The 26668-nt window shown below is 46.3% G+C and overlaps 1 protein-coding gene across 2 annotated transcripts; it reads right to left on the bottom strand.

Annotated features, from left to right (window-relative positions):
- Positions 1-421: 421 nt before the first annotated feature.
- TFAP2B (transcription factor AP-2 beta) lies at positions 422-24933 on the bottom strand. 2 transcript variants are annotated; one of them, XM_061146112.1, is made up of 8 exons: positions 24886-24933; positions 20118-20576; positions 15296-15356; positions 12908-12922; positions 7574-7793; positions 5895-6013; positions 3580-3721; positions 422-722 (listed from the first exon to the last, which is right to left on the bottom strand). In XM_061146112.1, the coding sequence occupies exons 1-8, from the start codon at positions 24931-24933 to the stop codon at positions 422-424; spliced, it is 1365 nt and encodes a 454-aa protein (XP_061002095.1). The 2 variants fall into 2 exon arrangements, with proteins under 2 accessions (XP_061002095.1, XP_061002096.1); XM_061146113.1 differs by lacking the exon at positions 24886-24933 and adding an exon at positions 21775-21801.
- Positions 24934-26668: the final 1735 nt, after the last annotated feature.

The following is a 26668-nucleotide window of genomic DNA, read 5'->3' as shown; positions in this document are numbered from 1 at the left end:
AACCAGCTCTCAAAGCACTGACACCGACAAGGTTTCTCCGATTTTCTTCCAATAAGTTAGCGTTTTCTCATGTTTAGTCTTATGTTTATTTTCCAAAGGGGAAAAAATCATGTTTTTATTATTATTATTATCAGTATTACTAAGCTCGAAAGAACCGAAGTGGAAAATCCGGACGGTGGTCTCCAAGTGTATCTTGAAATAGACACTGAGAACCGATACTGTTGCTCCGTGGTACGCCTCAGTTTTTTGTTTTTTTTTTTAAGTTATTTAGTTTTGTTTTTTAAAATTTTGATTGTATGTGTATCTACCTAATATAATTCTTCCAAAGCCAATCCAATATTTTTAAAGCTAAAATTAAAATTTGTTTCTGTTTTCCTTTTGTATTTAAAACATCTTTCCTTTTTTTTTTTTTTTAAATTTTTCATTTCCTGTGTTTCTCCTCCTTGTCGCCAGTTTTACTACCTGGGCCTTCCCCAGACGTGTGCCTGTTAGTGGTGGTGTTGTTCAAGAACATCTTGTCCATGCCTTTGAGCGCCTCGGTGAGATAGTTCTGCAGAGCCGTGAGCGCGGCGCAAATGGCCGGGGCGCCGAAGCCATGCGTGATGAGGCTGAAGTGCGTGAGGCAACTCTGGATCCCCGGCTCCAGGATGGGGCTGGGCCGGCTGTTCCCGATCGGAGTCCGGTCCTGAGCCAGCAGATCCGTAAATTCTTTACAAAGTTGCCTGCAAATGGGGCAGGAGAGGAACAACAACCACAATAACAAACAAACACACACCACCCTCAGCGTCGCTGTCATTGGCATTAGAAAGGAGACGCTCACACAAGCCCAGAGGCGCCCGGTCACCGGAGAGCCGGGGAGCGAGGCTAATGTGGGCGATTCCGCTCTGTTTCCTTTCCCAGCGCTCGGCCTTCTCGAGCAGCTGGGACTGGAAGGAAAGCGGGGGTGGGGAGGTGAGGCACCCCTTCCATCCCAAAGCCTGGCCTTTTTGGCAGCCCTCTCCCCTGCCCATCCCCCCCCCCCCCACCCCTTCATTATGCAGGAAACTGCATAAACCCCGCTTTGGGAAAATCGCTAGGCTTTTAGCATTTGATTTGAAATATTCAGTCATTTTTAGCTCTTACCTGACAGTTCTTTTTAAAGCCCTTTCCCCCTCCTCTCTCCTGCCTCTCCAACCTCTTGGCGATCAGGCTCAGAAAGCCCAGAAAGATTTAGGGCCCTGGGCCACAAGCCTGTCCTTCTCACAGAAGCAGATTGCTGGAGCTGTGCATGGCCCAGGGCAAGCAACTGTTTATTCCAGGAGAGAATGCTGATTCCATTCAAAGCAAAAAGCTGTTTACCTGCAGTATTTGAGAAGGGAGGTATTCCCACCACCACCATCTCCCCCCTTTTCCCCTTTCTTTTAAAGTGTAGGCTACAGAAGATCTTTGTACAACAGGATTGTTGTCCATATAAAAGGAGTCCCACACTGTTTAAATAAAACCTAAAAGTAGATGGTTAAGACTCCAGGGAGGGAAGATTTTTATTTGTTGAAGGTTTTTAATTCCTCAAGGCACCCAAATCTCCCAGCCTTAGAAATCTTGCATGCTTAACTACGAGCTGAACTTACTTGAGAAATTTTTAATATAGGAGATGGACAAAAGGCCATCTCCTGGAAGGCCCAAGGGCTTGGTTCACCGTGGTCAGAGGCATGGCATCCCAAAGGCTATGACCTTTCACAGACTGGCAGGCTTCTGTCAGCCTGCCTCCACCTGGTCTCCAGGGTGGTGAGAAAAGAAAAACTACACAACTCCAATTCCAGACCTCCCTGGGACAGTCTGACACTCGGTGACACCCGGCCTGGCCAACAGATGAATAGGGCCAATGCCTGGAGGCTCATGTGAGTAACTCTGGGGCACCTATTCCAAGGGGATTACGCCCAGGAGAAGTAACAGCCAAAGGAGACGAAAAACACCTCCTCCCCCACCTGCAACAGCCAGAAAAGGGTTTTGGTTTTAAGACTGATGGGTAGAAGACACTACCAGGCGTGTGCTCACTGGTTCCTCTGTTCAAAATGCAGGCATACATCATCCCAACCAGGAAGAAACAGGTAACAGTTTTGACCTAAATAGGGCAGTTTCTTAAGTCAGAGGTTCCTCAGAATCACCTGTAGGGTTCAAACAAACACATCCAGGCCTCCAGCCTCACCCTCACCCTCCCCGAATGGGTTCCCATTCAGGGAGCCTGGGGCTAGGTCCACGAATAATTATCTTGGAAATGCTCCCCAGAGGATTCTGATGCTCACCTCAGGTTAAGAAATGCTGGCCTAAGAGAAGCCACAAGCACTCCTCAGGGAAACCACAGAGTTGTTTGTGGAATCCTGTTATCTAATTTATCCAGTTTGGCTTTATTTTTTCCCCAAAGTACCTTTACTCTTTTATAAAGCACCAACAGTTCCCCTGCCACTAGCCACCAAGGGCAAGAGGTGGGAAGGCAATTTACTGACAAAGATCTATTATATTGCTAGTTAGTACATCAAGGAAAACCTTCTAAAAAGAGGTGGGTGCCAGGTTTTGATCGTTGGAAGGGATGGTTAAAGGCTTTCCTGAAGTTTGTACTCATTACCAAAGTGCCAAAAAGGAAATTCTGAACTGCGGAGAACAAATGCTTAGAGTCAAACATTTTAAATCTTCAAAGCCCAAACTGGGGTCTGTAAGCAATTAAAGTTCTGGGACATTAATATTTTTTGACCCTGCGGAAAGGGGCAATCAAATTCCAATCACGTCTCAAAAACATCTGGACAAATTTGAGCAAATGATTTTTCAGCCTTCCATATATTTCTTTAAATTACGCTGTCAACGGAACAAACCGCGTCCTGGAGCACTAAATAAATGAGCGCCGCTGCTTGCGCCGCGCCTGCGAGAGAAACGTGCGGGCGCACGCCGCGCCGCCCACTGAAGGCCTGAGCCGGCCATAAAACACCAGCAATATGACATCGAAGCCAAAGACAGGAGTAAATCAAATAAATAGAAAACCCACTGTAAAAGTTCAAATGAGCTCTAGACCTAAATTTAGCCAGAGATTTACTAGTTTCCCCTCTGGAGTTGTAGTAAATTCTACGTCTGTGGAAGATGCCAAACAGCAACGTTGGAAAGAGAGTAATTAGAGCTGGGGCTAGAGATGGGTACACGTGGGTGACATACAGACTCCCTGAGCGAGCCACGTGGCTGTGTGGGGAGGACAGGAAGATGTGCAACCTGGGCAGAAACAAGCATCCAGGGATGCAGGAAAGAACTGGAATAAGGCCCCACCCCGAAAAGGTCTGCCTGTCATCCCCACGGCTGGGGATGTGACTTGTTAAGCAGCCTGGATTCCGATTAATAAAGCCATCCTTCTCAGAATCTAGGAAACAGAGAAGGCTGACACAAACACACAGCCTGTAATCAACGCTGAGGGGTGGGCACGCGCAGGGGGGCGGAGCTCAGAGGGCTCCCTACCAGCAATCCACCAGCTTTCCGCCACTGAGCTGGGAGCTCCCACCGCCTCCTCCCAAGCAAGGTGGCCGCGCAGGTTGGGAGTAGGGACGAGTTTAGGACACTCACTTGGTGGCCAGCAGCATATTCTTCCGGGAGTGCAGGTCACTGGGGTCCGTGTGCTGCCGGTTCAAATATTCAGAAACAGCTTTGGCGGGAAACTCTGTTTCACAAATATACCCAAAATCCCGAGCTAAATGAACAGCTTCTCCTGAGAAGACAGGCACAGAGGAAATAATCAGCACCCAAGACCATCCCAAGATCAGGAGGTGTTCCCTGGTCTATTGTTATTGTTCACAAAACAGGTCAACTCTTGGGGGCAGTAGCAAAGGTGGGACAGATGCCCAAATGAACATGGTTCTCAGGCCATGATTAAAGTTGATGGAACAAACTTTGTTCCTGCTGCTCCTTCCAGCCTCTCCCTGATCACACTTCCAGTCAAATCCTAGCTAGGCATCCCCTGAATAGTTGCGGGTCTCCCACACCCCAGCCCTGGAAAGGTGGGCCACTTTCGGGAGCCACCCTGCAATTGCACCTAGACAGACAGTGAACTGAACATTCAAGCCAGATCTGCCCCCCCCCCGCCCCTTTTTTAAGCATCTAACATGTTAACACCTGCTTTAAATAAAATTTAAGTCTTCCTAACTTTTGTATCTTCCTATAATAACTAATATATACAAATATAGATCCCTGTGTGCCTATGTCCACATACATTAAAGAATATGTAAATCATATATGGATCAGTGTCTATCCAGCAATGAAATATTTATTCTCCTTGTCAGTTTCCTGATAGTTAGGTTTCAGGTTTCTCCTCTTCAGAGGTTCCTGCCATCATTTTCCTAGTTAAGGACTTTCTACTTTACAAAAGATGACAGAGTAGCTATAGAAAACCTGGACAGCTGAGAGACTCCTCAGTTTATGTGGAAACCCCTTTCGAATAAAGCATTATTATCCTTTAAAAACACAGCCTTAGGGGTTCAAGGGAAGATTTGAACATAAAAAAGAGATATGCTGAATTATCCCACAGCCACATTATTTGTAAGGAGCATGACTACTTTTAATCATCATTAGCATAGTAACCAAACACTTCCGGCTTACAACAACTCATAACACTGAAAACTGCCAACAGAATATTGGCATTTCAGTGGGTTTTCCAGTTCCTTTCCTTTTCCACCCAAATCCCTGTCTTGGGCTGAAATTACCTTGACTGCTTTTCAAAAGGAAGATTGTGATTTTTTTTTTTTTTTTTTTAAGATTGTGATTTTAGCAATACGCTAAAGGGCAAAAAGTAAAGCCCCCAGGCTGAGAGGCAACCACTAATAAGTGTGGTCTGGAAATTTGGTCACCTCTGCCTCTAAAGGATAAGTTTGGGCCAGGCAACTTTACCTGAAAGATGGCAAAGTGCAATGTCTGTCAATGTGATGACTTTATGGTTGCTGCCTTAATATTCTAAGATCCCCTTTCCAAAAACTAACTCTCCGAAGGAGTGTCATAATATCATATCCATAAAAATAGAAGAAAAAACCAAAACCTACATGTTAGACTATAGAGAAAATTCTACAACTTCCTCTATTAGGCCCTTCTGGCTGTATTTCCTGTGCCTTCCACAACCCACAAATTCAAATGCAGATCCACTTGTTCTAGACTCTAGAGAAGATCCTCTTTATTACATACCATAAATATCATCTCCAATCCCAAAATGATGAGCAAATTAGAATGTGCTTGTTATAAGTATGGGCCTTTAAATTTACAACCAAAGATCATACATGACTCCCCTCCATGTTTCCTAACTCCTCCCTCCCATTCCCCTCATCCCCAACCCATATTTCTCCTAGGTCACTGGTCTTATGAAGCTCTATTTCAATAAATCCCAGGTAATCAGCAGGAGATAGGGGCCCTGGAAGTGACACGAGTTTTAAAATAACCATTAGAGAAAAAAATAAAATAACCATTAGAGGTCATGAATGCAACAATAATTTCACAATCAACAGTGTATTTACTACTACTGATGATTCAGAGGTAAAATTTGGGAAGGAGAAGGGGTATAGAAGGGATTAATGGTTACAGAGTTATTCGTGAGTTTGTATAGAGGTTGTTTCAGGTACCAGGTCCTCCACCTGGAGGCACCTGCACTGGCTTGAAAGCCAGACCTGAGCACTCTCCAGAGCTCAGGGACCCTCGCACACATCCCTTGGCCTCTGGACAATTGCTACTCCCTCTAAGTAAAAAGACCTTTGAACTTTTCAAGCAAACGCTTGACATCCAACTCATAAGGGCACAACAATTGCAATGATTTCCAGTTAATCATGAAACGTGTAAAATGTCAGCCTTCAGCCAACAGTTAAACTCTGCCACTTCGTGAAATGGCCACTCATCTTGCTTACCTTCCACCAGGGAGGTGAGTAACGTGACATTTGCTGCTTTGCGTCTGCCCGCGGGTAAATTCAAACCGATTTTTTCTAGCCTTTCTCGCAAAGATCTCCCCCCATTTTTCGATTTGGCTCTGAAATTGCAAGAATTAACATTCTGATTAACCTCAGAGTGTTCCTGAAACAAAGTTTAGATTTAGCAATCTAAAGCCCAGTGGAGCTTGAAGAGGTTTTAACTTGAGGTTAGCACTTTTTTTTTCTTCCTTTTGGTTATTTGCTGATAGTTTGCTGAGGTTTGCTTAATTTCTGCAATACAGAGCATAAAAAAAAATTGTGTCGTTTTCTTCTATCTCATGAGAATAAAAAATGACACCAGATGGGAATAATTAGGGTGTAGGTTGTGGGTCCAGAGAAGGTAGAAGCTGCATGTGCCCAAGCCCAGCTCCTTCCTGGTCATGGAGCCAGAGAGGTGAGCTGAAGCCGAAACCGGGCAAGTACAACCTTGCTGAAAGACGAGAAGAACTGGGTGGTTCAGAAAGGAGAAGGCTCAGCCTGAAACGGGTGGGCTTTCAGAGTAAGAGGTCAAGAGTCACAATAAAATGGAGTTGGGTTAAAAGGGGAAGGAAGACTGAAACATGAAACTAATGATGATGTTAGCAATCATAATAACAATAAAACTAGCACCAGAGGAGTTTAGTTACATGATAAGCACTTTATATTGATCATCTCACTTAATCTCATAGTAAGTTCCATACACACACACCCTCAATTCCTAGGGGTGACTGAAAGAAATTTCTACACTGTAGAGCTCAAAGGACTCATGTGAAACTGAACTACAAAGTAGAGCAGAGCAAAAGGACTCAAAGTGAAAAAAGTCTGTGGGTCACACCCTTACTTCTTCCCAATGATCCCCCTTTATGTGCTAAGGTCTGGGCAAAAATACAAGAAAAAACCTACTCTGACTTCTCTTCCTGTGCTGTTCACCCCGCCACTTTTAGGGAAGAAGGGGAGTTTCAACTCCCAAGATAGGCTAACTTGAAAAAGTCATGTCATGCAGTGTCACACCTTCATATCGGAGGCACTAACCAAAGAGTTCAGGTGTTGGCAGGGACTTTTGGGGAGGCTTTGAATCTTAAGATAAAAGTCAACTCCTCCCCCAGTTTCCACAAGGAGTCTATGGATTGTCTTTCTCCAACACTGGGGAACATATGAAAGGCCCTAAGGAATACCTGTCTATACTTCTAAAATGGTGTCATTGTTATTTTTGGTAGTGGTACTGAGGAAAGGAAGTCACACAAGTCTAGAACAAAGTTTTTCAAACTGCGGCGCACAATGCATTAGTGGGACAGGATCAACTTAGTCGGGCCGCCAAGTGCACTTTAAAACAAAATAAGATATCAGAGAACATTGCAGGTGAGAAGGCGGTTGCTCCATGATACTCCTGTTTTAGGTAAGTGTGTGCAGAGTTTGGGTCCCACTCGAGGTAGAGAATGCCCCGAAGGGTCCTGGGAATGGAAAGAGGGGCGCCGGGTACACGGTGGGGAAAGTGGAAGGTCCCCAGGCCCGCAAGGCGGGCGGGAGGGCGAGGCGGCACGAGCTGGGCGGGGAGCACGTGGTGGCGGCGGCCGTAAGCTACAGGATTCGGTTGCTAGGCAACCGCGCGGCATTAAAAAGTGGTTGGGGTGGTGGGTTACCTTCTGAGGACGCCGCCGAGGAGAGACGCATTGAGGCATTCCGGGGGCGACAGCCGTCTCTGAACTTCTCCCACAGTTACTTTGTATTTTGAAGTTGAACTAAGCAGAGACAAACGGCCTGGGACCGAGCAAAACACCTCGCCGGTGTTGACGGACATGCCTCCTAAGAAGCCATCTTTATTCATCATCAGAGAAGTCACAGATTTGGGAGGAACCGGAACTAGAGAGAGGGAGAAAATAATATGCCATAAAGGTGACCGGGTTTCGATCCTTGTGACCGCGAATAGAATGAATGTGTCGCTGCCTGCGCAGGGGCGAGGCCACAGGCCAGGCGTCAAGAGGAAAGCTGCAGGAGGAAGTGTTTGTTCCCCTGGTTCCGCGGTGCGTTCAGAGCACTGTGTACAAACAAAATGCAAAAGCCATCACCTCTGGAAACTTACCCCAAGTGTGTGGACATGTGAGAGTGGCTTGCCACAGTCCCGCTCACTACACAAATCAGGAAAAGCACGCAACCCAGAGTTTGGACTGTGCTGTGAAGCCAGACAAATGGGATTCCATTACGTGTTGGCTGTGTGACCTTAGACATCTCACTAAACCTCTCTGAATCTTAACGTCCTCGTCTGTCTCCTGATAATCACATTTGGTGCTGAAGCCTGAAGGCGATGCTCCCTATCAGTGATATAAAATAGTAATACCAATGGTTTTATGGGAACCCTTCCCTCCTCTCCTATTTGATACAAATCTGTGATCATCACTGGCAAAGATCAGGATGGTGAGCCCCATCAGTCGCTCTGCCCAAGAACAGCCAAGTAATAATACTATTAAACTGGGGAAGTTGGGCCCCAAAGAGCTGCTCATTTCTCTGCAGTGGATCCCATTCTTTGCTATATCCTAATAACAGATTCATTTAGAAATGAACCCAAATGCTCCTCTCCAGTGAAAGCAATTCCGCGGTGACATGAATTTTGTTTACAAATTAACGTAAAGAACCCGGCTGGTGATTGTTTGGAGCAGTTATGATTTACAACAGGTGCCCTGATCAATCAACCAATCACTCTAATTCATGTGAGCGGCGGTCTTGCCTTGCCCCAGTTGTTTCATTTCGGCAAGTAATTGATAACAAACCGCACTCAAGGTATGTTTTATGCAGAAGTTAATAAGAGCTGACAGCTGGTTGCCACTGCTACCCAGGCGCATTCAGTCTCTTCAGCCTGTATTTCTGTTTAATTGTGTTTCAGCGTCATCTGCACCTTAGGAGGAGGCGGGGCTCGGTAGAACCAGAGGCTGGGAGCCAGGAACAGTGAACGGTCAGCTTCCCAGTTCCCTGGCAGTCTCCCTCCCTTGGACTTCTACATGGCTGATGCCCATTTTCTTTCTGCAGGCCCCTGGGCAGGAGACGCTCCCTGCTGGCTTGCCCTAAACCTTAGCTTCTTCCAAGGGGGTCTGAAGCCCCTCAAGCACCTCTCCAGTGATCACTAGGCCAGGGGACTTATTGAAACATGCAATGTTTCTGGCATGAAAAAGGATGCTTCCATTCTTCCTTTTTAATAAAGACTCTGTCTCACTCTATAATCCTAGTAAGAGAAAGATACGCTTTTTCTTCTCTCTGGAACCTAGAACCCCACACGTCAAGCAAATTATATAACCTCCCTTGACTAAAACAGACTAACCGCCCTGAGTGTTCTCGAAACAGCTTATTCTCTCTACCATAGATCCCAGCATTCAGACCTTCATGGTATTTTAGAGACTCCTAAAAGGTAGGTCTCAAATCTTCTATTTCCTATAAATTGCATTTGGCTCTTTACAAATGCCTGTAGAAAGGTCTTTCTGAGAAAAGTAGACAGGGAGACAAGCATTGCCTTTTTTCTACTTCTTATAGACATTTTAGAGTTTCTGATCTGTCTATATAGTCTCTCCCAGGGCTGAATGAATGATGTCAGGTAACCAAGTGAATATTCTGCACTGTCATGGTGGTGGGGCAGTTACAAAGTGGGGTTTCTTCTTTCTGATTCCCTTCATCACAGTCAGTAAAGTGCTTCCCATTTGAGAGTGAACCAATGCAAATTCGAAGTGTATTAATTAAATGTGAGTAAAGTACGGATTTAAAGTCACTTAAAAAACAATGATTGGGGTGGGAACAACCCTGTCATTTAATTCTCTTACACAATATCCACATCTATTGCAATATGCCTTTTTTGTTCACTGCTGTCCTGATTTCTGTATTTCAGATTCATAAGCAGGCGCTATAAGCAAACAGTGTATGATCATGGTAACCTTGGAAAAACTTTTCTGCAAAATACAGATGGCCCTCTGTAGTTTTAATATGGTATGAACTATAGAAATAAGTTGTATAAAAAGCCTCATCTTTGATATTCAGCAAAATTTAAAAATTTAAATCCTACTGTATTTAGAAAGATAATTTAAACAGAACCCCCCCCCACCCCCCATGGCCAAGCAACTTGAAAATAGTAAGTTAATTCCCATTTACCATACTGGATAACCGAATATCTGCTGAGAACTGGAATTTTGCCTGCTTTTCACAGTCCCAGGTGCCAAATCTCTTGAAAAGCCAGGCCTTTTGAGACATTTTATAGCCTGCCCTCAATTTCACTATTGTTAATTGCCTGATTTACCTGACAAGAGCAATTTCCTTTGGGGCACGTCCATAGCTCCCTCCCAAGGACTGTACCTTTTTGCATATACATTATCACCTAAATATCACCCACTCAGGCAGCATCCCTCAGCACTCTGCTGTCTAGAGGGAGAAGGAAGGGGGGAGTGGTGATGTTTCTTCACTCCCGTTCTCCCCCCACCCCCGCCCGACAAGACTTTGAGCAGACGCACTTCAGGTTATATTTCTAATTTTTAATTTCAGTATCAATCTTGTTCATACCCTCCTCTCTCTCATCTTCAGGTGCTAAACGCTGGCCTCTGAATGGTCTCCTAAACTAGACTCTGCACGTCTCGTCTCACACTCTTCTAAGTCCAGCCTACTGTTAGCATCTACCTTCCCCTCCACTCTCACACCTGCTTTCCTCAGCTGATTAACCCCATATTTTATTCTCTTTGTCTTTTCCCTTCTGCTTTCCTCCAGCTTATCAATAAACCCAGGGAGCAACAGGGCCCGGTTGATTTGTTAGTAATTATGAGCACACTGCTCCTGCTCACGGAACCCAGAGATGACTAAGATAGGTTTAAAGCGACAGCAGGAAATGGTAAGGAAATGGAGCATAGCAAAACTCAGCGTGAAGCTTTCAGTTCTTTACATGTTTACAATTTTCTGTGCATACATTAAAACTGGGTGGGATTGTTTTCCCTCTTCAGTTCTCAGTTGGATAGCATGGCCAACTTCTGGATGTAACACCCACAAAACTTGCCCCCCTCCCTTTTAACTTGCATTATATGGGGGCAGAAGAACAGAGGTTTAAAAATCGATCAATATTTCATTACAGGGACTGGAGTTTAATTTGAGAGAGTGGAAGGAAAACCGATTGGAGAAAATCTTATTCATTAGTGAACACTATAGAGCCAAAGTGTTAATAAGCTAGCGTTTCATCTTTACTCTTTACACTTAAGTATGAAATCACAGCTCTGATATCTTTGTGTTTGACTGGAGGTAGGTTTTCTGTGGTTCTGATCTGTTGGTGGGAGAGAAGGAAGAAATGAACCCATCTAATGGACTGAAGCCTAAGTCCCTCTGAAAGGCGCTCAGACTCAAATATGGAAACTACACCCGGAAGCAGCAAGAGGTGGAGCATTGCTTGAAATAATTACTTCTCACCAGCAGATCATCCTTTTCCTCATACTTAGATTGTTTCTTATCTACCTGGGGGCTAAATGTTATTCCATATGTATATAAGAGCATGTGTATAAACATGAGCACTGAAATCCTAAAGAAAAAAAACATAAAAAGGCTTCTCACAGAGAAAGCCAGAACATAAGGAAACTACGAACATCCTGTGTTGGATTCCTTTAGGGGCAAAGCCTAAGAGGCTGGAAACTGAGTTGGATCCCATCATTTGACTCGGGTGTGTGGGACCTTGAGAAGTCATTTGTCTTCTCTTCATCTCAGTTTCCTCACTGGAGGGTGGGGGTAGGAGTTGGAGAAGAGTATCTAACCCTTCCAGCTTTGAAATTCTAGGAACTCTGATTACTCCCTGTGTGGCTGGAATGTAGCTGAGAGCCTCTAGTTGAATAAAGGCCGATGGGGACCCAAGTCAGCTCTGAAAACGTGAACCTCTCCCTTTGAGAGGAAACTCATAGCCTTCTCAGAAGTTCTGACAGACTCTGGGTGCTTTGACCTCCTAGGTCAGAAGGGGGAGTCTCAACAGAACCCCTTGTAATTGAAATTGGCAATTTCTCTATCTCCCCCCATACCCAGAGAAAATCCACACCAATCAAAGTGTTTATGTGGGGAAGGGGCCAGAACTAACGGGAAAAAAGTGGGAGAGAACCAAGAAGTTGAACTGAAACTAACCAAAGAGGATATCCCTAAGACCAGTGAAAACGCCCCATCGTCATAGCACTTGGACCCTGGACTCCAGCCACGCCAGTCATTCCAAGATATCCCAGCATCTTTTTCTGCTGTCTAAGATGTCCAGTCGATTGCATATTGGCCTCTAATTGCACCAAAAACTTTTTCTGAAAGCCTAGGTGAGCCTTCTTTAGGTTAGGCTGGTAGGAGAGTGGCAGTGATCATTTATAGGAGCTGGGCACCACCCCACCCCCTGCCCGGCCCAGATTCCTAATCTTAATGGAACTGAGAGTTAAGAATGATTTTTTAATGTCTCGTTGGATTTTTAGACTGTTAATGTACCGAATCCTTCTCATTATTACTTTATTGATTGCTCATTGACCAGCCCCCTTCAAATCGTATTAACCACCCTCTGCCGGTTTAGATTAGGAGAGTTTAAAAAGCACCTTTCATTACTCCCCCCGCCCCCAACTCCTGCGATGGAGTTGAGACTCGCTGGCTTAATGGGAGCTCTAATGGGGCAGCTAAGAGGAGAGGGGCCCCAGTCCCTGCCGATTGCATTAATAGCTCAAAGGGGGCCAATACAGAAAATTAGCCGTAAACGAGCTCTGGAGATCTTCAAATGAAAGAGCCATTTATCACATTGGCTACCTTCACTCCACTCGTTTGCTCTCTCTACTGGGAACAACTCATTTCCTCTTAACTAAATTACTTCAGAAATGTCAGCTAAGCCCAGATAGCAAACATAACCAGAGAGCTAGCCTACAATCAATGGGGCGATATCAACACGGGCACAAAACTGGACAGGGTTAAATTTTAGGACGGAGACCTTGCATAATTACAGACACACATGCAGACACATAGAGATATATATCCTTTATGTCTAAGTCCTCTCCCTTAAATACACACAGAGGCACAGAAGCCTAAACCTGGGCCAGTTGCTGCCACTTTATCAATAAGGTAGACCCTTAAAAATCTCTCTAAAAGCCCATTAGAAAACAAACAAAACAACTAAGTCCCTTGCCAGTTGTTGAAATTTAGAATATTTCGTCCAGGAAACCTTCTCACCTCCTCTTTTATGAAATTAATCTCTTCCTCATAAAGGTGGGGGAGGGGCAAAGACTGGAGACCAGAGGGCAGGGACAGAGCTAATGAATCCATAACCTTATTTTAAGTGGTTCATAGTGATCTAGAAAAGTAAATCAACCACTTACTCCACTTTTGCCCATGGCTCTCTAAAGATAAAAATATAATATTAGGATCTTTTTGTCATGTAATAAAGCAAATACCTGAAATATTAAATAATGGACTTGACCTCACACTTCATATTCATACCACACTCCTTAAATCAATAGACTGACTGGGGTGCCACTTAGATGTGTTAGGCTGTGCATTTTTAAAAAGGTTTGCGGGGGGCATAAAAAGTAGTCCATGTTTCCAAAACCAGAAACTGCCACGTTAGTCAACATTCTCTTTTCCTTATTCCTGGAGATCCTCATATATACATACATATTCACATTTCACTGACAGACATACACAAGCCCTGAAACCAAAGCATCCCACATCTAAGAATATTTTCAGCTCCATTTTTGTTAGGCAAGTTAAGTTCCAAATATTTTTATTGGCCTGACTATTAATAATATTCTGATTGGTCGTCAGTTGGGCATGCCCCACCACCAGCCCCGATGCTGTTTCAGCCCCCATAGAGAACTCTGAGCTAAGGGGTTCAAGCTTTCCATGAAAAGGGACGGAAACTAGAAAAGAAACCAAGAACGCCAATGAAGAAGCTCCTCTCCTCCTCCCCATACTATCCACCCCCTCATCCCATCAACCAGCAATTAACCAGAAGAGAAGACCCAGGAGGGAATGGTGAAAGTGAGCTGTGGTGCACTTGCAAATCCGAGCGCAAGCCCAAGTGTCCCAGCAAACCCAAACCCTGGCATTAAAAACCCAAAACAATACTGTCTAAGGAAGAGTCGGAGACATTTGGAGGAACACTTAGATACTTTTACCCCAAACCCTACTAGTCTTCTTCAGGATATTACATTCAAAAGCCAAATGCCATCATTTTAAGTAGAGCCTCCCCTCCCCGCCTCCCACCTCTCAAAGTGACTTTTTCTGCTTTTGTAAGAGCAGAAAATTGAGCACACCTCATCCTGCTTACAATCCTTCCTTCACAACCGTCCTACTCTACCGGCTTGACTCTGCATTACTTTTCAAACCATCCTTTTCCTTTTCATTGTTTTTGTGAATGTCATCTGGCTCAAATGAATCAGAAGTGACTGCAGCTAGGAATTGTTGACACCAAACAGAAGGACAGGCCTTCTCCAGCATCGATAAAAAAAAGGGTTACAGTAGTTAAAATTGTAGCTCCAAATACCGGTTCTTGCGATAATTAAAGATTGCACTGTTTACACATTCAAGCTCCTAAATTTGTGGCATGTGAGTGACATTCGGGCCTTTTGGCAGCCACACTAATCGCCAAGCATTCTCTCAGTGACTGTCAGAGAAGAGGGGGGAAAAATTAAGCAGCTGCAATACGCCTGAAATGAGTTATTGTAATTACATTTAATTAGTTTAATTAGTTAATTATTTTGCTTACAGCTGTACAAGAGACTGCAAACATTTGTTAATATCACATGCCCTTTAACAGTATGGGGTGATTCCACAGTCACACTAAATCATGAATGCATATGTAGGAAGATTGAGAAATGTTCAGAGGCCAGCTCAGCGTCTCAGGAAGAGCATATTTAGCAACACATTTGGCACAGTTAAAAAAAAAAAAAAAATCTGAAGAAACAACTCGTAAAACACAGAGAACTGGGAACAAAATTACCACTCCAAAATACAAAAGCAAGGAGAGAAGGAGCTGCCCCAATGGCATAGGGTTTGGCTCAACAAACTCCAGTTATCAATGAAATAATTAGCTCATATTTTTGAAAGCAGTGTTTCCCAACCATACATAATGGTAGTTCAATTATTTATGATGTATCTAGGATTGCTAGCGAATGTACTGTGAGAAAAATGGCAGTGGTCTCTGTCTCTCTCATCAGGGTTTCTGCCTTCAGTCCGCCACCCCCATCCCTTCTTCCCAACAGGCATTTTCATCCAGATAGCCACTGTCCTATGATTGTGAACAAACACTGGTGTCTTATAAAACAATGAAGTCCTTAAAAGTGAAAATGCATCACAAAGACATGAATGCACAGGAAAACTTTGCTTACTTTGGGGAGGGGGAGAGTCCATACCTTTTTTTATGACAGACTGGTCCAATAGATTCATGCCGCTGTTATTGGCATCTTCAACTGACTGTGAATATAAAAACATCACTATTCAAATCGACTGGATATTAAAGAATCGCACACATAAATCATGTCATTCCAAACTGGAGTTTCTGTTATTTCCATTTATATTAATTCACAAAGGGAGGTTTTATTATTATTATTATTACCTCCAAATGGACACAGAAATGAAATTCACCCAAATTATAAATTCTTCCAATGGAAGAAGAGGAAAGAGGAAACTGTGAGAGGCATCTGGGATGCAGGATTGGTTTAGTGATTATATTAAACATAGATATTACATAGACACATAAACTTATATTATTCGCTCTTATGAATTGTGAAAATTTGGCAGCCGCTGAAGGATTTCCACCAATATTAGTCAGAGCTATGTCTGTTTTCTATGCTATCCCAGTGCATCTTAACCCCAGAGTCATTTTACAAATACATAATAGTTTACATTATAGGATTTTAATTAAAGTCTGAGCAATTTGGAATGGAATGCAAACAGCAACACATAGGAACACGTTTGCAGGCGGTCAGGACCGCACACCCACCGCAGTTCACACACATCTCAGTGCTGTGTGAGCTTCCTGCTGCAGGACAGTCCCTCGGAGGGACCTGCACAGTCTACTCCCCCTGCCACTGCTGCTGCCCAGCAAGAAGCACACCTGTTAGGAAGGCAGTAGCTACAGACATGCACACTCACGCGCGCACACACACACACAGGATCTCCCGGTGAGCAGCACCTGGGTCATGGCAAAGAACAGTCACCTTCCTTGCCAGTTGCATTCCAGAGAAGGAAAATTCCGACCCTAGATGTTGGCTGCACTTCAGAGGGGAAATGGCTCTTAGAATGATAATTCTTGCTGTCAAGATGCACTAGGCTTCTAGCTGTGCATCCCAGGGCATCCAAAAGCAGTGGATTCCCACCTTCTACTCCCCAGTGAAAATCAGTGTTAGCTTTTCCTGCAATGTCCAGCCGCTTTCCTTGATCCTTACAAACCTAAATTTGGACCAATCTGTCACCCTCTCTACAGAGGAGTAAAAAGCAAAGGGCTTGAGAGGGAGGTTGTGTTTAGACAGCACCTCCCACCCACTCAAGCTGCATCCCCAGACAGGGCGTGTGTTCATCACAAGGAAGAGACTGTCTACCCCAAACAAGCAGCACATTAGAAACGAGATGATCTAATCACGGAGGGGGCATGTTAATTTGTTTCTTTTCGTTTTTAATAGCCACTCTTCTGTTCTCAGAAAGATGAGGAAAATTGTTATTCCCCATAAGAACCATTTTCCATGTTGCAACATGCCATCTCCATCTTAAGAAATAGTAAAAACAAAAAGCTTAAAAAAAAAAATGCTTCATGTAACTTGTTCGGAACTCCCAGGAGACCCCACCACGCACACCGGGCGCGCACACACAAGATTCACGCCTTTCTGTGCTCACGTGTCTACAGCGGCGACGTGTCCACGCAGGACAGAAATATTCGCCTGTGTCTGTGGGCGGGCAGACCCGCGATCTTACGGGCCGGGACCGTGCGCCCCCACACCTCACCCTCACGTCGGTACGTAAATATGTATATACGCCTCATCAGCGACGTGGGGTAGTTGTGGTAGTTAATGAGAAGGCTCTTGTCTGATTTTCTATCTAATTACGGCCGCCTGCTGGGTTTTTGTACAGGATATTCACGCAGCATGCTGGCGCTTAATCGTCACAGGGAGGATCGTAAAGATTTAATTAGGACTGCATGCGGAAGCTCGGAAAAACAACTCAGACTCGTAATTACTAGACTTCTTTAGTTAAAAGTGATACCAGGGGTTGCTTTAAGACAGTAGGGTGTGTTTGAGTGTGTGTGTGTGTGTGTGTAAGGGCTTTGACTTAACATCCTCATATGATTACACTCAGGTAGGAGAGGTGATGAGAGGTTAGAGAGCAAAGGCCAGAAGAAGGAAAGAGGTGTTCACAGCAACTGAACAAACTCCAAACTAAGTATCATTTGCAGCTCTTTTTCTTTCTGATGCTGTTTTTCTGAGTTTTTAACACTGTCCCCACTCCCTGCGTGCCTGCCCGTGCGCGGGTGCGCGCGATCGCGCGCGCGTATACACACACACACACACACACACACACACACAATGGGTGAAATGTAGCATACCAGAACCCAAACAGCGATTTGCTGGTTTAATAGCCCCTGTGAGTAAATTGAAATAGAAATTGACAGGGTTTTATAGTTTCATTTAAAAAATATTAGAAGCATTTGGTTAATTAGCTCTTCTCCTTTGCTTCTCTCGCGATCGGGGCGGTGGCCCCGCGCGTGTGTCTGGGTCACACAACGTCTTGACCCGACTCTGGGCCAGGTGAGGACCCTTGGCTGAGAGGCCACTCCCCCCTCCTTGGCCTGGCAGCTCCCTGGTATCTGCGGGATCGCGGCTGGGCTGACAGAGAGATCCGAGACACACACTAGGCCCCTGAGATGGAACAAGTGACTGGGGTCCAGGCGGAGGCACCTCTGGTCCCTTTTTACAGATGGGGGAGGGGGACGCAGCCCACCCCTAACGCAGAGGCAGGAAATGGGAAACGCTGAAGCCGCCAGCCGCGCCTGCCACACCGTCCCCTGCACTCCTGATCCCTAACTCGGAAGTGGAGCCTCCGGGATGGAACAGAGGAGGCGCAGCCTCTGGATTCAGGGGTCTCATCTTTGGTCCATCTCCTCCCCTGTCTTTCTTTGTTACCTGCCCCGTGTCTCGTCAAGCACACCTGTCATCGCGTGGGAGACAGAGATCCTCCCTTTTTCCTGGGAAGGCGCGGGGTGAATTCCTCCTGACCCCTGGCACCAAGAGTCGACCCTGAGAAAGTCTCAGGGGCCTCCCCACCTCGCCAGGGGACCTGCTGAGATGCTTCCGGGGGAGGGACGGGGAGAGATGGGGTGGGCGGGAGCAACCAGGGCCCCGGGCCTGCGCTTTCTCTGCCCTGGGCTCTCTCCACCTCCCAGGTCTGAGCTCCTGCTGCAACTTCGACAAGGGTGTTCTCCCGAACGCACACCGACCTGGCCCTATTTCACTCTTGCCTCCTGCATCTGACCAAACCCTCCAAAGTTCTCACAATTCTGTCTTAAAAATACAATAAAATAACTAAAAGCAAAGAAATCTGCGCCCTCTTTGGGTGCAGTCTCTGGGTTTAGTAGCCTGAGCCACCCCGCCTGCAGAGTGGTAGTGACACAGCCAATGTAGCGTTGCCAACAGCAATGCTGATGAGTTGATCCACTTTCATTATCTAGCACTTTGAACCGTACCCACAAAGGTTAATTTAAAAACTTTTCCCCCCAGACAAGTATTACCCCAATGCATTAAACACACACACACACACACACTACTGAATATTTCCTTTCTCATTTGATATTCTGAAATGAGCAATACCTCCAAGACAGAAACAGTTAAACTTGCTTAAATCAACAAAACTACCACTTATGACTATGGGTAAATCCAGCCACAACTCAGGTGATTCCATTATTTCCGGAAATACTAAATAACTACATTTCCCTTAAATCAGTAAACCATCATAGACAAGACACAGACAGCATTTAATGCTATCACCACATTTTAACTGTTCAAAATACATTTTCTTCAGCAAGGTAAAGAGACAGGACTCATGCACCCATTCTCTTTCCCATTTCATGTTCCTTCGCTTTAGAGGTATGTCTATAAGGATGCGTAATATAGACAACCATGCCAATGAGACTGAAGAATCACTTGAAAACCTTTCAACCATTTGTCTTTTCTAGAGACTATTTAAATTAAAGAGCAAAAGGAGACCTGCTCAGAATCACCCAGACAGTGTTCAGAAATCATTTCCTTCATGTTTCTTTGTTTAATCTAACCAAGTGTTCTCCACGAAATCAGGCTCCATTGTGTAGGTTGCAGATGGGATAGTGGTGGGGTGGGGGAGTGTTTGGAGTCTTTTGTTTTAAGAAACAAACATGTGATGCCTCTTCAACTGGTGACACGGGGGGGGGGGGGGGGGGGGAGGGTACTAGCAGAAAGAAGGACTAAGGAAGGACCTGGAGAATGTTGCCCCACTGCCATTTCATGGTCCAAATGGGGAAAAGAACCTCCAAAACGGTATGTGTCCTCATGAACCCCCAAACAGAATTATGACTTTTTGGGTCTCTCCCCATAAATCGTCCATTGCTCAGATGCTGCCTCTGGAGCTCAGTTCTCTTGGAAAAGGGTTCTACAGCTTATGGGACATTCAAAGTAAGACCTGGCTTGGACAAAATAATACGTTTTTCTTCCAAATGTGCCTTGTCATGCTTAACAGAGTCTTTGCAAATTGAGCAGGAACCTCTATAGAGGTCCCTGCACTTCCAGGCTGCAGCCCCAGCCTCCGGGCAGCCAGGATTCCACCTGCCACGTCAGGGGGCCAGACCCAGGGGGGTAGGTTGAGAGGGCACCCGGCTCGCTTACACAAAGCCAAGAGAACAGGAAAGAGTCCCCTAGCTAAGGCAAGACAAAAGCACCTAGCCTTGATTCTGATGATCCCAAATTAGCAAAACACATGTACACTTTTCTCCTCCATTCTTGCATTTCTCACACTTTCTAGCTTTCATCATCAAAACCCCAGAAAACGCCACTAGAGAGTCATAGAGGTGATACACAGTTACATACGTCGAGTCCAGCTGCTCCTATACAAACTGCCTCCCCCTCCGCCCCCCCCAAAAGACAGAGCTGTCCCTCCCCACCCGTGCCCCCTCCCTGGGCATTTGTTACTTGTTTGCTGTCTGCGCGCCGTTACCTGGACGTCCTCCATGCCCGGATGGCCGAGGCCGTGCAGCGAGAGGCTGTCCCCCATGCCCGCGTCGAGGCCGTGGTGAGCCGAGTGCAGGAGCACGTCGGGCCGGCGGACCGAGTGGTAGTCCCTCCGGGGGTCGAGGCCCGAGAGCTGGGGCAGGGCGGCCCGAGGCTGGGGCAGGAGAGAACCGGCCTCTGAACCCACTTCTTGCCGCTGCCGTTGCCCCCAGGGATGCTGCTGGGGCTGGTGGAGGGGGTTCAAGGAGTAGGGGTCGTTGACGTGGGAGTAGGGGTCCTGGCTCTGGTGGTAGGGGAGCGGCTGGTAGGGGGGCGGGAAGTAGGGCGGCTGGAAATCTGACGACGGGGTGTGCGACAGCGGCGGGGCGCTGGAGTAAGGTCCTTGGGACACCGAGCCCAGCTGGGAGAGCCGCGAGCTGTGACTCGGGACGCCATCGTGCCGGTCCTGGGAGCGGAGAGGACAGAGAGAGAGAGAAGGGGAAGGAAAAAAAAAAAAACAAAAACAAAAAACACAAGCGACAGATGGAGAAACCCGGCTTGGGCATCTTCTTCCCGGGACAGGGGAAACAAGAGTCTGAAACTTAGCCTCCCAAGCTGACTCAGAGGGTACATGATTTCAGCAATTCCAAACCCGAGGCTTTGGGGGAACATGGGGGCGACTCACCCACTGAACCAACATCTAAGCCTTCTGTTGGGGTGCAAAGCCGGCAAAAGGGATGAGGGTAAAGAAACAGTGTGTATGGGGGGGAGGGGGAAGATGATCAATTCCCTAATGAAAAATACAGGAGTCTAACACACAGTATTTGTTCTTCTGGGTGTTTTAGACTATGTTTTTCTAACTCTTCCAGAGGTCCAGAGCATAACAAATAAAACTTCCTACTATTTTCTGTGCTGCTCCTCTCGTTACAAACCAACTTCTGCCTCTGTGGCCACCCAGCCCACTGGCCAGGAGTTTCCCAAGACGACCTGGTCATTCCAGGACACCTAGGAATCTGCCTGATCTGGGTTTTCAGTCACCCCTTCCTCCCCAAGAGGAGTTAAATAATTTATGTAGGGTTGGGTTGAAATGGATCTCATTCAAAAATCATATCCTGAGTCCGTCTTAAATTAAGTTGAACTGCGGTTCAAAGGACTTCTTTCTAAGGTTGCTTTTCTTTATCTAATATTGTTCCCTATTCCAGGGTGTGAAGATGAAAGACCTTGGGTTGGGAGGGGGGGGAAACCAAAAAATAAAAACAAAAGGCCCAGACAATTTAGTGTTGGTCCTAAGTGGACTGCTGAACTCAGTGAAACGGGAAGGTGTGCATAAGTGTGTGATTCTCCCTCTCCTCTCTGGAAATGCCATGGTAAAGTCCCCATGGTTCTTTCTGGGGAAAGAGTCACCTAAATTTCCCAACTGCAATGGCAAATCAAAAGTTTTTCTGTTCGGCCTCCCCCTACTCCCCAGCTGACTCATGGAGCTCAGACGAACACAATGCAGAGAAGCAGCTGCAGCCTCGTCCAATTATGGTGCTAAATTACCAAGCCAAAGGCGCTCGAAGGAAGACAGAGACGAGAGAGAGACGCACACACAAGAGACAGAGACAGAGAGACAGAGAGAGGAGAGAGCATGCAATTCTGGTACAACGTGAATCCAGACTCACCATGGATGAATAGGTGTGGACTAACATCTGGAAAAAAAAGCCTGGTTACTGCTCAAAATCAAACAATGATTTAAAAAAAAAAAAATCAAGGAGTCCAGCAGAGAAACGAGCTGGACACAGGAGCCGAGCTGGAGGTGTTTCCAGGACAAGCCATCAAAAAAAAAAAAAAAAAAAAAATCCCCCCCCCACCCCCAAACGAGATTGGCGACGCCTGTCACACACAGACAGAGCTGTTCATCCGCCTCTTGCTTGGCTTTTTGGCCTTTTTTCTTCTGCGGTTCTTCGGGGCTCCAGGAGCAGTCCTCTTCCGCCCGAAGCTGGGCTCAGACTGCTCGGGCGCCCCTTCCTCCCTCCGCTTGCCTACACCGCCTCATAATAATTGATATTCATGACTATTAATATTACACGAGTACTTTAAAGGGAGAATGGAGGACAAATGGAGCGTGAACAGCAGCGGGCGCAGAGCTCCCCTACTATTGTAAATGACGTTCATTCAGTGGAGAATTACTAGATGTAATCAGACGAGGGGGCTGGCAAAGGCAGGCCGGGGGAAAAAGTTTAGCAGGAAAGAGGCAGAACTTCAATTAACTGAGCCGAAGACGCGCGTCAAGCAGCCCCTGCTCCCCTAGACCAGACGATGAAGGAGAGAGCATCCTTGGGGTCTTGGGCTGAACCGTAGGTGTCTGGGTTCCTGGAGAGGGACTTTCCTAATGGGAAGAACTGATCGCCCTAGGTGCTTGGCGTGCAGATTACAAAACAAAATAAAAAGGCGTCGCCTCCCCCTTTGCAGGGGAGAGCAAAAGAAACCGGTGGGCCCGGTTGTTTATAGTGACGTTTACAGACTTACACAGTATACTGGAGATGATGCTTATTTATTAAAGGACAGAGGCGACATGGGGAGCTTTCCATTCCCTGTGTAGCCTTTCCCTCGTTAGTGCTCCTGCAGTCTGTGATTTTTTTTTAAATTTCAATTTAAAATATATGCAATCAATCTTCAAGTACACTAAAGTTATCCTTTCCAGGCAAAGCCAGGGGCAACAGAAAACCTTTTTGGATGTTTCAGGAACCCGTTCAACTGGCCTGACTGCCATTTCTGTTAAAGTTCAACCTTCCTCCCGACTTAAATAGACTCCTTCCACCAGCTTCGCCTTCTCCTATATTTTTTTTGAGCAGAAAAATTAGGCAGATAGGAGTACCTGCAGTATCTCTGGTCTCTCTCCGTCCAGTCTCTCCTCTCCCCCACCCCCTTTATTCTCCCCCTCTTTCCCCCTTCCACTCCACCCCTCCCTCTTCCTCCCTCCTCCCTCCCATTTAGCCAGTCTACTTTTGGACTCTTAGAACGAGTTTTATCCTGCTTACTTTTCCGAACCCAATGAAGTCCCTCTCTGTATACCCCGAGCTATTTACACCGTGGTCCCATCCCAGCCCGCGCCAAGCCCACTTTGGGCGCTCACATTCTTTAGGACGGTTCTAGCGCCTTCGACTTGACCATTATCCCGGCTGTTAAAGAAAGAAAAGGAGGCCGAACCGAAACAAACCCCACCAGGCGGAGGCGCGGCTCTCCGTTACAGTCAATACACAACCACAAAGAGGAGAGGAAAGCCCCGGTCATCACTGCGCAGAAAGACGAATCTCCTCTCTCCCTCTCTCCTCTCTCTGTCTCTCACACACACATACACACGCGCGCGCACACACACACACACACATACACCCCAGGATCAAGATTCGGGGCTGGGCAGAGCTGGGAGATTCCTGGCGCGGGCGCTGCCTCTGAAACTCCACCGAGTGGCCGTAAGGCGCGCGCCGGCTCCTCCGAGCCGCGGTCTGGGTCGCGGGGCTGGGCCGGCGGAGTCGGGAGGAGCCCACTCCCAGCGTCCGCAAGGCGGCTCCCCGTCCGGCTTTCTGGGATCGCCCCGGAGCTGGCGGGGTGGCGTGTTCCCCGCGGGTTGGGGAATCCTCTGCGTTCCACCGCGACCACTTCGTCCGACCCAGCGCTTCCCGCGCCGATCGCCCGAGCCTTGGCTTCTCAGCCTCCCTTCTCCCGATTCCTGCCGATCTCCAGCCACCGCCCGCTAGCCAGCTTCCACCTCCCTCTTCCCCAATTCCTCTGCCCCTTTCCTTTCACCTTCCTCCAAGCTTTTCTTTCTCGCTTCCCTCCCTCGACGTCTCCTCGGAATCTTCGCGTTCCCCGTCCCCCTTAGCGCCTAATTCGGGGGCTCCCCGGCTGCAGCGCTCGGAGCGAAGTTCCGCGGGCCTGGGCCGCTGTCCCCGCTCCTTCCGGCCGCCCGTCCCGCGCGCAGCCCCGCCGCCCCGCCGCTCCGTCGGCGCCCGAGACCCGAGCGCACGGCCCGCGCGCCCCAAGGAGGCAGACGCCCGCCGGGCTGCAGACGGCATCTCCATCCGAGGGGAAGTCCCCCTGGCCTCAGCGCTAACGAACCGTGCGCACTCAACCCGGGTAGAAAATTTGGTTAAAAATGTCAAGACATGGGGCCGTTTGGACGCCCCGAGTCTCAAAGAAGCGAAACATGAAAGAAAAAAAGAAAATTTAAAAAATTGTCTGCTACGGCTCCTTGGCTTGCGCTCTCTCTACATCCGTCTATCCGTTTGTCCGTCTATCCGTTGACCACCCTCCTTCTAATTTTTCGTGCTCTACTTGGATCCGTTTGTTATCGATCTCAAAAATGTTATTAAAAATAAAAAATTCAAAGCCCGAGTCTGTTACGAAGGAGGCTTGAAAGTCTAATTCTCTCCCACACTCAAAACGAGGAGCCTCTGCCTTTATTGGTCTCTATTTTCTCTGCCCACATTCACTAGCACCCGTTCCTCATCAGATCCTGAAGGAGGGGGGGCGAGGAAGAGAGAAAGAAAAATAAAATAGCAAAAAAACCAGAGAAATCTCCTAGGTTAAAGTAGTCAGATTTCCACCTTAAAGTCCCTTTTCAGAATGTCGAAGTCTCCCCAAGCCAGTTTTTCGAAAAGTTAGAGAAAGCTGAGAAAACCGGCCGGAAATCTACAAGCAAATAGCTTAAAAATATAGATGAGTTGGGGTGTCAAGAAGCTCAAATTCTCTATCTGCAAAGCTCTAAGATGCATCTGGGGGTGTCGGCTCACCTCATAGATATCTTCGTACTTGACATTCTCCACGAGCTTCCAGAGCATGATGGCAGCCTGGTCTCTAGGAGGTGAGTGCATTCATGTGAGGAGCAGATGTCTGGCTTCTCAGGACTCCGCTGTCTGTAATGATCCATCTATAATTGGAAATGGGGGATACACACCAAATCCGACGCTCCTCTCCCATCGCAACTTATATCTGTTGTCTCAAACAATAGGCTGGAGAAGTAAGCCTCAGCTGAGAGAAAAACATGATTACACACACTGGAGTTAGATGCAACCCACAGACATATATATTCTAAAAAATCATAAACACGTATTTACACCCAGACACCCACATTTAGTTATATAAGCACCCCTGGGTCATGAAGAGTCTACAGACTCTAAACATGCATTTAAAGGAGAGAGAGTTGGTCAGCATGATTAATATAAATATACACATTTAAAAACCTCTGTACTAAAAATGATGAATCATTGTACCCACTGATTTAAAATCTTTACAATTCATTAGGGGAAACCGGGGTGCCCACAGTTTCCCCATTTTCTTATGTAGATTTTAAAAGGGGACCATTACTGAGATTTTTAAATACAAAAGCTCCTGTTCTTGGTTGTTCAGCAGGAGGGTTTTGAAAGCTGGATTTGGGGATTTTAAGGGTGATCTCTCTGTGTTGATGGCTACACAACTTTTTTTTTTTCCCCCACTGTACCTTAGTCACTGTAGAACAAAAAAGCCGGCTCACCACAATGACCATTTCTTATATTTTCCCAACGCATTTGAAAACTTAAATACAATATAACCACCTAAGTCTGTCCTGCTTATCCTTTAAGGGTTGTTTGTATTTTCAACGGATTCCATGTGCCATTCTTTCTTTGGCTGAAGTCTCCATTTTATGAAGTTTTTTTTTTTTTTTTTTTTTTTTCAGATGTCGGAAGCAAGATAGGTGCACAATCACGCAATGCTATTTTCAAGCCTTCTTTGCAGAGGCATGGGATATTTTATATCTGCATTTGTTATCTATAACTTTTAAGTGGTTTTAATCACGGAGAATCAAGAAATGGTCACCTGAACCTTTGGAAGATTTAAGCAGAATGTTTTTCAAGAAGATACTGAAAAATAAGATATGTGGGGGTTTGTTCGTTTGTTTTGAGTGTATTTTTTCTTGGTAAGGTGATTTGTATAGCTTTTTTTTTTTTTTTTTTAAGAAAAACATAAACATCAACAGGAACAAAGTTAACCGAACCTCGAAAATGGGCGCCCTTTAAGGCACAGGGTTTCCGAATTTCATCCAAGCGAATGCTCACCTCTTTGCCCCCTTTCCCCACCCCCTCTATTTTTCTACTCCCGTCCAGGGTGCGGAAGGATTCCCACTGCCAGAAGGGAAGTCCAGTGGAGGCTCTCTGCCCCTGGGGCAGAAAATAAATGACAGGAGGGAATGAGGAGGGACCAGGGCAATTTGGGGTGGAAGTTATTAAACCTGATAAGAGTGAATCTGCAAAGGGCGATTGTCTCTAAATCTCTGGACTGCCGAGCGCTGCAGCGCGCTCGGAGGAGAGGGCTCCGGACAACCGCGGTGGATATTGATTCGATCAAAACCGGGGCGACGCTTCATATCGTGCAGAATGAACAAGTCTGCAGATTTTTAATTTATTTTTTTTAAAAGCTAAGTCACATGAAAGAAACTCGAAGAAGGTGCATCAGAAGGAACTTCAGAAATGAACCCTTTCCTCATTTCCAGTTTAATTTTTACGTTTTGTCTTTCCCTCCCTCCCTCATCTCTCCTTC

This window comes from Dama dama, chromosome 7 (assembly GCF_033118175.1).
Source record: "Dama dama isolate Ldn47 chromosome 7, ASM3311817v1, whole genome shotgun sequence".
NCBI classification, from domain to species: Eukaryota; Metazoa; Chordata; class Mammalia; order Artiodactyla; family Cervidae; genus Dama; species Dama dama.
Note: the sequence above shows the minus strand (reverse complement) of the source record. Positions and strands in the feature narration are given on the sequence as shown.

Coding starts and splice junctions, on each gene's coding strand:
- TFAP2B (XM_061146112.1), bottom strand. CDS start 24,933: ATGCTCTGGAAGCTCGTGGAGAATGTCAAGTACGAAGATATCTATGAG. Junction 3,722..5,894: donor ACTCACCTCCCTGGTGGAAG/GTAAGCAAGATG, acceptor CTGTCTTCTCAG/GAGAAGCTGTTCATTTAGCT. Junction 723..3,579: donor AATATGCTGCTGGCCACCAA/GTGAGTGTCCTA, acceptor CCCCATTTGCAG/GCAACTTTGTAAAGAATTTA.